The following is a 10,621-nucleotide window of genomic DNA, read 5'->3' as shown; positions in this document are numbered from 1 at the left end:
GGCTCCGGTGGCACGTGCTGGGGGTGGTGGACATAGTAGATGTAGAGTAGTGTGTATTGGAGGTTATTGGACGATGAAGAGAGGGTGGGCGATGTATTGGAGTTCAATACACTAAAATATTTTTCTCAGTATATTCCTACCCTCTAATGTTATTCTGCTTTTTGTTAGGTTAATTCCTTCGGCAACGTTGTATATGATGAATATGTGCGACCAATGGAGCGAATTGTGGACTACCGTACCCATATTAGTGGGATTAGACCTAAGCACATGAATAAAGGTAATGTCATTAGTACATTAGCACCATATGTTATTATCTTTTTCTGTTGAAGATTGCTATTTATGGGTTATGCAACACTATTTTATGATACTACAGCCAAAGATTTCTCGATAGTTCAGAAGGACATAGCTGAGCTTATCACAGGAAGGGTTCTTGTTGGACATGCCTTACACCATGATCTTAAGGTTGTTACGGATCTTAACCCCATTCGCCAAGCACTTTGTTATCTTGTCTAATGTGGTACTATCTTTGCCAGGTCCTGCTACTAGGCCATCCAAAGAAGGACATACGCGACACCTCAGAATATGAGGTTTTTCGACGGTTAGATGGTCTAACTATCTACACTCTTACTAAGATTGCTTAGCACTGTAGTGACATGTGTTTCAATTTAGGGAGGGCAAGCGGAGATCGTTGAAAGATCTTGCTGCTCAAGAACTTTGTGTTAAGATACAACAGCAGGAGCACTGCCCGGTATGTGTGATACTGTACTCATAAATCATAATGTATTTTTATACGGTGTTTAAGCCTTGAGTTCAGTTTTGAGCCCCTCAACAGTACATTTTGGTTTATTTTAGGCCATTTCTATCCTTTTTTGCTTCAATGACTAATAAATCAGTGTCGCGACAACAAATTGTGTCAGGTTGAACTAGAATGATTCAGGAGCTCACTGAACAACATTTAATGTTGAGTGCTTGATTATACAAACGTAAATAGACTAGGGGCTTATTATGAAATTTGTCTTGTTTATCAACTACAATATGCGATTTGTTGTTGAGTTGATGATCCATAGCTTACCACTCGTGCACATAGCCACTTGCTAGTAGACTGAAAATTCATTATCCTTCGTCTAACACTTTCATGCTCATGTTGTGTCCATAACTAGTTTGCATGGTGAATTTTGGTAACTGTATAGATTGAGGATGCTCGCGCAGCAATGTTCATTTACAAGAAGCACAAGAAAGGTTGGGAGAAGAACAAGAAAGAGCAATTCAGGTTCAAGAACAAGCAGAAGAAGCGAGGTAATAAGAAATCTGCCGAAGCCAATGAGAAGGACCCCAATGTCCCAATAGTTCTACTGTAGGAAATATAGATGTAGGGGAGCTAGGGCCAAGCAGTGTCGTTCTTAACATGGATTTCACGACGCCAAAGGGTATGCCGTCGTGTGGGAATTTCAGATGGACCCTGTCAAGAACTCAAGATCAGCACGCCAACCTGGAAATTTCTCCAGATGAACCATGAACTTCGGTACCATGCTGGATGGGTAGATGGCGATGCCGTGATTATATCTGTTGATTCTGATTTCTCTACGCTGCATCTGTTTCAGGGATTGATTGAAAATTGTGTGGTTGATCATTCCCCACATCACATGTGACGAAACTTCGCACATGCGTGCGGGTTCTGTAACAAGATATTTGCATGATCAGCTGAAAAATGTCGCAGCCATAATATTTGGTTGTTGGTAATTGCATTTTGAGTATTTGGTTGGCTTGCAACTAGAGTAGATGGCAGATTTCTCTGATCACGCCATTTCCTTGCTGTAAACTTGTACTGGTGCAGTGGCAGGGAGTTGCAGTCCAGCATGTTTAGGATGAGCACTGAGCAGCTCAACATTGGTAGGAGTCTGTCATATGTTCCCGTGGGTATTCTTCTGTGGCGACAAATCATTGGTTCGCAAGGTCCGGCGGTTCATCTTTCCACATCTTTGTCCGTGACGTGGCTCTTGCCGATTTCTGATGCAGACGCGACAAAGACCTCACTGATTGTTGAACCCTCCCGTCTCTCCTTGGGGATCTGATTGCATTTTCGTTGGGTCCTAACAACGGTACTAGATCTAGCACGTGCAATTTGTTGTCGAATGGACGTCACACCAAGAACATAAGAACATAGTGTTGACAACCAAACATTAAACATAAATTCAAATTTAAACTACACTAGACCACTCGTCGGCCATAGTGGAGGTCGAGCCAATCTTTCCTCAACAGGCCACCGCTGGTGACATGGGTTCGTGCTGGTGCCGTCGTCGTCGCAGCCGGGGAAGATGCGCTGCCACTCCTCGAGGTCGAACTCCTGCTCCTCCTCGCCGCCTTGCACCTTGTCGTCAGAGACGACGATGACCTTTCCGCCACTGTCGGCGAATATCGCCCTCTCCGTCTCCACGAGCTCGGGGTGCTAGCGGCCGAGGTCCGCAACGTATGCCTCGTTGGCGGCCTCCGCCTCGAGGCGCTCCCTCGCCTCGGTCCTCCCGAGCCATCGTCGCACTCACCATACCCGACGCCAGTGGGACGAGGTGGACTGACACCGTCCCAAACGGGAAGTTGAGCCTCGCGGCAGCGCCATGGAATTGGACTTGCCACCGGTCGTATTCCATCGCTGCAAGCTTCGCCATGGGGAACGACCCGACCCACTTCCTCGTGTGGGCCTCCCAATAAGTGATCTCTGCCACCCATGCCCCACACGTGCGTTGCCGGACGCCGATGTATGCCCTCTGCAGCACCCGCGGCGGAGGGAGGTCCAGGAAGTCGGCGAACCGGGCGGGGGCCGACGGATCAGGCATGACGGCGTGGATCCGCGCTGCAGTGGAGTACATACAGGGAGAACCGCATCGGCTGAGGATAATTTATCCTCCTCTAAGGCCGATTGGGGATCGGCTAGGTGCCGGTTAGAGGAGTAAAACCGGTTTTTTACTCCTCTAGCTGGTTATTGGGGATGGGTTAGGACTTAGGAATGCCTAGATGGTGTTGGCCTGTTTGTGTTGGCGTCGGTGTTGGTTCATGTTGTTTTCGGCCTTGGTTTTTCTTATAAACCGGTAGCTCTGTATTCACTTTTTTCTCTTAATGAAATCCACAGAGTTCCTGCCTTGCTCGTAAAATAAAAGAAGTGTGCAAATATCCCGATCACATCTAGGGAGGACTGCCTACCTGGGTACCCACGCCTAGGACTGCTCCCGCTAGTCATTTCAGCAACCCTAGGGACACGTTATACAAGCTGGACTAGCAATCCTAGAGACACATGATACAAGATGTTAGGCGTGTAATATACAGGGTGACTGTCAAAAACTTAGAATGAGGTCTCAACAACTCATTTTCTTCTTCCAGTTCTTCGTTCACAGGTGGTGGTGGTATGTAAAAAGCATCTAACAAGTTCACCGGCAAAACAGCAACTCAGAGTACAGAGTAGCACAAACGATGGAGCTAGGCCTCTATGGACAGGTTCTTCTTGTGTCTGCTCAGCTTCAGCCGGGGTGTGGCATCAGCTTTCACCACGGCCAGCTTGTCGTCGTCGCTCGACGTTGCCGCCTTCGCAGGGGCAGCATCCTTGGCGGTGCTGCAGATCTGCGGCTTCGCGCCAAGGGAGAACAGCCTGCTCTTGCCGGTGCTCCTGCTGCGGCCCAGCCTCGCGATCTCCTCCCGCATGGTGGAGCACTCCTTCTCCAGCTCGGCCACCCGCTGCTTCATGCCGTCCATGCCCTCGCGCAGGGCCTGGTTCTCCCTGGCGGCCAGGGGCCAGCCGCCGCCGCCACGGTGTTGCTCACTAGAGGTTGGCATGCCGAGCTGCCTCGATCCGCCCTCGAGGTTCTCGGAGATCATGAGGCACTCGGCGATGGAGCTCCGGAGCTGCAGCTGCTCGAAGAAGAGGACCTGCACGATGACCCGCAGGGGGAGACGCTCGTTCTGCGCCGCGTGGGTGCAAGCCTCCAGGGAGAGCTTCTGGCAGTCCATCACCCGGCAAAGCTCCTCCTTCTCCGATTCCGACAGATGAGGATGAGCCTATGTACAGGAGCAGAAAAAAAAACATGAACAAGCATCAGCAAGGCGAACTTATGATGGCACATCAAACATTACTAGCTATCTGTCGATGTCAAATCAAATACTATTACACAAACATTACTATTTACTAGCAAGATGCCCGTGCGTTGCACGGAACATCAAGATGCATTTGTATGAGTAGTTTATCTTGCGAGAGAAAAGGATGAACAAGGGAAGGCCTTATTTGCAAATGTGGAGAGGGGTGTGGGTATCTTTTTGCAAAATTGTCAGAGTTTCCTTCCTATCCGTCAAATATAAATCGGACGGCCTATATTGCAGGATGGCAGGCACACCATCATCACCAACTCTGTTTTTTATAAGAGTAGAGATAAGCTTCGGAAGATAAAAGGAACAACAGTAAACAGTAAGCAGTAAGCACCATCTTCGTGCAACCTAAATAATGTTTCTGAACCTATTCCACTATTTCTTCAATATGAATGATCACAAACCTATGCTGTACTATCTAGTTTCACTGAGAAAAGGTCTTGGAACTGAATACAGAACAGCCATCCACCAATCTTTCTAAATATAACTTTGACAAGAAGTTGCAAGGATAGGAAGAACTAAGTTATGGATGCTAATAATGATTTGCCTTACTGAGGATATGCAAAAGAATTCACCTACCGGTGTGTTATTGTGTCATTGGAAACAGGGAGCAGAAATAAAGAAGTGTTACCTTCAGATAGATGTCAACAGCGCGATAAAGTCCATCATCTATTGGCCGAGCATAGTCTGGTATGGCAGCAGCCAAAGACCGAAACTTTGGCAACTTTAGGTTGGCATCTGGTGCAACTTCAGCTAGGTAGCCGTCGATCAACTTAGCAACCATAGTAATCGGCAATAGAGATGGAGAAGCCAATAGGTGCCCATCCTCGCCAATGCCAGGAGAAGCTCCACCAGTTTCTTGATCCATTGCCAAGAAATGGTCAAGAATCCTATGTACGCAATCCACATCATAGAGCATTTCAATAGATTCAGACATGTTTGTTATTAGAAGATCTTCCAGAGTGGCCTTATCAAGCTGCAAACCTATCCGACGCTCCAAGTTGGACATGCAGGATGAGCTGGCTTTAAGGAAGATCGCTGTGCGCAGAAGGCCAAATAACAGCTTGCAAGATGTAACACCCCTTTGGAAAGGTAACAGCCTATCAATCTCCTCAAGAAGATACCTTTGCTCCTCTTCAGAAGGCATGGCGGTTAAAGTTGACACTGAAAGGCAGTTACTGACATCGCTAATGCTTTTGCGCCGATTCAGACCAGGTAAACGCCTTTTGGCATAATGGTTAAGGGATCCAACAATAATGTCCTGATTGACGCCTCGGTATTCCATAGCTGAGATTACCTTCTTGTATAATGGAAGGCTTAAGCATGACACATCATCATACCACCAATCTGAACTGCAATTTCTTGGCCTTGCTCCAGTGCTAATACCATTCCACAAGAAGCTCCCTCCAGGACTCTGTGTGGGACCACCATACTGGGCGACAGGCCAGCCAAATACATCGGGATCAGTGCTTGATTTAGTTGCAACTGAGTCTATGCACTTCTTCACAACTTGCAATTTTTCAGCAAGATCAATGACGTCATCGCAAGTATGAAGTGCCTTGATTGAATCTTTCCAGCTTTTGAGAACTGTCTGGGTAAGGAAGTTCTCTGTCTGCGCAATCAAATTTCCCTCGGCGATCTCTTCAGTCATCTCAAGATACTCAGAAGCGCAGCGAAGGTGCACAACATTGGAGGAAGTCAATTCAAACTTCACACCATAGCAGAACCTAGCAGCTAGTTCAAAAGCCTTTGCTCCCCCAGGAATATCAGATAGATCAATGGCACAGCTATCTTCTCCCTTCTCAATTTTCTCTCTGATGAGACGTTCCAGAAGGCCACTCTTCGATAATAGAGGAAACTGTAAAACAGATATCAATTGTTACAAGGTAATTTACTTCATCCTCCACAGACATGTACATCTATTTTTTGTCTCTAAATAAAGTTGTACTAAATCAAAGACACTTATTTTGGGATGGACGGAGTGGTATGCACATATTGGTACTAGAAGTTTCCCAGAATCAAAGTAAAAATCGCACAATGCTAACAAAATTGTGTGAAAACACATGAAAGCCTTAGTGAACTATATTAGTGAAATTTTTACCTTGTGGAGATGAAAAGATTGTTCCCCAACCACCACAGTTATATCACTGGGAAGGCCAGTAGTGCAATACCTACATAACAGACATATTTCTATTAGTAATTTTCTGTTCAAACAATTTAGTTTATATAAAATAGTGTGCTTACAAAGCTATAACTGTAGAGCATGCGGAAGTACATGAATATAAGTGGGAAAATTATTCCAGCCAAACCACATGAGATAATATTAGTTTGTTGTATGAACATGAGCTGCATTTAGTTCGGCCATCTATTCTAAAGTGAACATGAGCTCAATGTAGCAATTGAGCCTCGCTTGGGTGGGGGTAGATGTACAAACTCACTACCCTCCATGTCTATCCCTATTTTTTTTCTACTATTTCAACATGTATTTGTTCCTACATGTTCCAGCATTTTTGCTTCTTGGAAAAACATGGTATACTTTGGTGCTCTTTGAGCTCATCAACGGAGTGAACTAAACTTAATGCACTACATAATCCAGCTGAATATCAACATCTTACATCAGCCCCAGCTTGTCTCATTAAGATGGAAAATTTTAGGGATAAAAAGGCCATGTGTTATCATGAATATTGTTCCAAATATTGGCTAGTTAAACCGGCATCTCGGTCAGTTAATCGCTACTCGGTGGGTCACCGAGTAGCCGATTAACTGATTTATCGGCCAATTAACTGGAAAATTTGCCTATTTGTCCCTACTCAGCACCCAACTGATATGGTACTAGTTACCGATATCTTGAACATTGATCACAACCAGCTCCAGGCACATTAACGTGCTTGACTTCCTAACTTCTAGACTGTATGCACACAGAAATGCACTAAAATATCCATGGTCAGACTTGAAAATAATAATCTACGTCACAATTGTTTCTCTCTCTTCTAAATACAGTTTAGATGTCTTTAGAAGTGTTGATCAAGTGATGTGCCTAATAAAGATGGTTCTAAAAAAAGATTGCACTTAAATAGGATACAAGAGACCACATAAGAGAGATTAGCTATAAGCCTTCTAACCGTAACCAAAAAAATACTCAAGTTTCAGATTTGTAGCAGTTTATTACATATTCCAGGACCGGTATCTGACGGAGTAATGCTCGGCGTGATTGTGATGAGAGAACAGAATTTGGAGGAATCAATATGGCACATTTAGTGCCCAACATGTGCAGCTCCAGCAAGTACTGAACATAAGAACGACCGGGCCCAAAAGTCAGGTGAGACAACATTTCTCATGGAAGGGTGGGAATAAATGCTAATCCCTTTACCCATCACTGCCTTGATCTGAATAACTCCCAAAAATGGTACTATAAAAGGTAGGTTCCATTTTTCCAGGAACAGATGAAGTACTCCAAACGGTATGAGCATCGAATGCATCGAAATGACAGTCCTAGCATAATGATATTGATTAACAGGCTGTCTTTAGATAAATAACTGGTAGGGAGTCCTCCCAGAAAGTTGCGTCAGCTTAAAAACAAAAATCGGTTGTAGTTTTCCTAGCTGGCCTGGGCTCGATGTTTTGATCAGAGCCTTCCATCCAGAAGGAGTTGGTTAGCATATTATAATCAGTACCCCAGATGAGGCCAACAGGAAGAGGTTGGGCCATGGATGATTTATGGGAGCTTCTAGTACACACATATGGCACCTATTCAATTATTTTTCCAATTCCTGAAAGAAGTAATGGCACAGGGACAAACACTCCAATGGCTAAAAAATGTCAATTATGGCAGCAAATAGAGCAAGTAATGAAAACATTGCACGGATTAAAAGGTGAAGCAACTTTAATAAGATGTTAAAATTGTCATTTGCAACCATGAGGCTAGACATGGCAGAGGATCATGTTGGGGGAAATGAAGAAAGAGAGAGAAGCTGTTCATACCAGTCTTGACCCTGCTTCCTGAACACATCAGCCCTTGATCCCAGCTTGAGGCAGGCCATGTTAGGAGTCCCAGGTTCCAGTGGACGCCGCACTACATGAACGAGGCGGCCGGTTGCTTGGGATCAAAGGCAGAGAGAGATTCCGGCCCCCCGCACACACCAGAACCAAATCCTCGAGAAACCAAGGGAAAAGAAAAGAGAAAAGGAAAGCACTTTCCCCACACAGGCAGACGCACGCAAAACCTCAATCTTAGCCCAAAATCCCCCGAGACGTCGCTGCGACGTGGAAGGCGAAGAGCGTCCAGATTACGCGGAGAGCCGACACGAGATTGCACATCCACTGGTGAGGAGAAGAGGAGAGATTCCGGCGACCTCTGGAGACGCGGAAAAGAAGGGCCGGCGGACCTTTGGATAACTGTGGTACCTAACTAAACCCACCCGCCGAATTACTCCTGGATTCTTCCGCCCAAGATCCCGACTCAACGAAGGAATGGACCGTCCCGGACCCGGAAGAAGAAGATGAGGAAGAGAGGTCGATGACCAGTGGTGCCGCCGGAGGAGGAGGGGAAGGAGGAGGAAGGTTTGTTGGTTTGTTTGTTTATGGGGACTGGAAGGGTGGGGGAGTAGGAATGTTGTGGCAGGCAGGGAAGGGGATCCAAGAACATTCTCTTCTTTGGCTCGGTGTACTAGTACTAGTAGTCCTGCTGTGGTGTGGATTTGGGTGGGCTTCACAGCTTCCTATGGAGAAAAGGACACCAAACGGAAAGGAGACGGGGAGGAGGAGGAGGAGGAAGGCAGCCAGGCTGTGGGCCCAGAGCCGGCAGGCCCAGAATCCACTTTGGCTGCATTGTAGTATTTGTATTATTTTTTACGAAACCTTCCAATCTATTCATCTTCGATACAAGGAACAGTAAACTTACATCCAGATCCGTAGACGTCCTAGCGGCGATTACAAGCACTGAAGCAAGCCGAAGGTCATCATCACCTCATTCGTCGGAGCCAAGCAAAACTTGTTGTAATGACAGTCCGAAAGTCATCGTGCTAAGACCACATAGGACTAGCGCACCAGAACAACAACCGCCATCGATGAAGAGACATGTAGATCGGAAAGATCCGGCCTGAAGACACATGAACATAGATGAACAAAGACCGGATCTGAGCAGATCCACCAAAGACCACCACCAACTGAATCATGTGAGACACGCCTTCACACGGCCTCCGGCGATGCTAGAGGCACCGTCGGAATAGGAGGCTAGGCAGGGAAAACTTTATTCCATCATTAAGGAACCGTCGCCGTCTCACATTTCTGAGCAGGACACAAATCCTAACAAAATTCAAAAAAACATCTAACATCCGAGCCCTCCCGACGGCAATGGTCGGGATCCACTGCACGCCCATGACCTTAGGCCACATGAGACGAGTTAGATCGGTGGCACCGCTGATAGAAGGGAGGAACCCTAATCTCTTGTTTGCTTGGGAGGAGAGAAGGAAGTCAACTATTTTTTCATTTTTGTTGATTGGTAGGCTCTTGATTTTGATTCTCCCTGCCCCTCTCCTCCAAACTAATTGACAACTTGGGTGATGACCACGGCATGCTTTGGGTTTGTTTTATTGTTTGTAGTCGTGGCTAAATAGTCTAGGGATCTGGTTGTATTTTTCTTCGTTGTACTGCTATGAATAGATAGGAACTTTATTTTTTTAAAGATAAGAGAAGATCTTTGGACAGAGAAAGTGAGGGGACGGTAAATGGTAATCGGCGTGTTTCTTGTTATACTATAATATCAACCACCGTTGGCTACTGTGCTTTTGGCCTTTTCTTGAGGGTCTTCTATCCTCCCCGTGGTCCACAACCACAGCAGCAAAATGACCACTCGTAAGTCCTAAACCCACACCCGCAAGAATCCATATGTTTCAATGTCCGTCGACAAGTTCTTGCATGTTCGAGACCGAAAGGTCTGTCGTCCCTAGTGGAGGAGATGATGGAGATCACCAACGTGCAAGTCGGGACAGCCGAGAGATTTGGGGGAGATTGGCGCTTCCATCCAGAAACAACTGGAATCACGTCGCGGGGCAGGGCCTAAACACTCCATCTTTTGTTTTTCATGTTCGATGAAGCAACCATGGAATTTCATAAACAGAAACTATCCGTAAGGTAGCACTAGACAGTAGGCGCATTGTTGATCACTTTTGTTTGTCTTGTGGCAACGCAAAAGGTTGTGGATTCTGCGAGGGCAGCCGCGCATGATTAGCACCATGCCATGCTTCCTCCAATCGATGCATCCCTTTCCCTTGTGTCCCAAGGCAGCAAAGATTCCCCCGGTCACAGGACAAGCGAGGCACTAATCCAGTTCCATGCTTTCTTTTCCACTTACCCTTTTTTTTTACAAAATTGCCAAACCCATTAAGGCACAGTGAAAGGGCGGCCAACCAGCTATGCAACTTGGCGCATGCTGGTTGGCCACGATGAAATTTTATTTTTACTTTTATGGAGATTATTTTTAGAAGAGGGAAGT

General features: G+C 46.1%; 2 protein-coding genes across 2 annotated transcripts in view; one reads left to right on the top strand and one right to left on the bottom strand.

Annotated features, from left to right (window-relative positions):
- LOC123167485 (RNA exonuclease 4) overlaps positions 1–1,751 on the top strand; it is a 7,217-nt gene extending 5,466 nt beyond the window's left edge. Inside the window, exons 3-7 of the mRNA XM_044585325.1 lie at positions 169–277; positions 374–462; positions 534–598; positions 670–748; positions 1,191–1,751. Coding sequence (XP_044441260.1) covers positions 169–277; positions 374–462; positions 534–598; positions 670–748; positions 1,191–1,358 — 510 coding nt within the window. The 3' untranslated portion in view covers positions 1,359–1,751. The remainder of the gene's footprint in view (positions 1–168; positions 278–373; positions 463–533; positions 599–669; positions 749–1,190) is intronic.
- A 1,562-nt stretch (positions 1,752–3,313) lies between these two features.
- On the bottom strand, positions 3,314–8,837 carry LOC123164182 (BTB/POZ domain-containing protein At1g30440). The gene is made up of 4 exons (XM_044581593.1): positions 8,110–8,837; positions 6,230–6,299; positions 4,760–5,986; positions 3,314–4,044 (listed from the first exon to the last, which is right to left on the bottom strand). Exons 1-4 carry the CDS (start codon positions 8,166–8,168, stop codon positions 3,469–3,471), a joined length of 1,932 nt encoding a protein of 643 aa, XP_044437528.1. The 5' UTR covers positions 8,169–8,837; the 3' UTR covers positions 3,314–3,468.
- Between the last annotated feature and the right edge of the window lie 1,784 nt (positions 8,838–10,621).

The sequence above is a fragment of the Triticum aestivum genome, chromosome 7D (assembly GCF_018294505.1).
Source record: "Triticum aestivum cultivar Chinese Spring chromosome 7D, IWGSC CS RefSeq v2.1, whole genome shotgun sequence".
NCBI classification, from domain to species: Eukaryota; Viridiplantae; Streptophyta; class Magnoliopsida; order Poales; family Poaceae; genus Triticum; species Triticum aestivum.
This window is presented reverse-complemented; position numbering and strand designations above follow the sequence as displayed.

Excerpts from the sequence above, each read along its gene's own strand:
- LOC123164182 (XM_044581593.1), bottom strand. The coding sequence starts at position 8,168 with ATGGCCTGCCTCAAGCTGGGATCAAGGGCTGATGTGTTCAGGAAGCAG. Across the intron at positions 5,987-6,229 it reads AATCTTTTCATCTCCACAAG|TTTCCTCTATTATCGAAGAG; the intron begins GTAAAAATTTCA and ends TCTGTTTTACAG. Across the intron at positions 4,045-4,759 it reads CTGTTGACATCTATCTGAAG|GCTCATCCTCATCTGTCGGA; the intron begins GTAACACTTCTT and ends TCCTGTACATAG.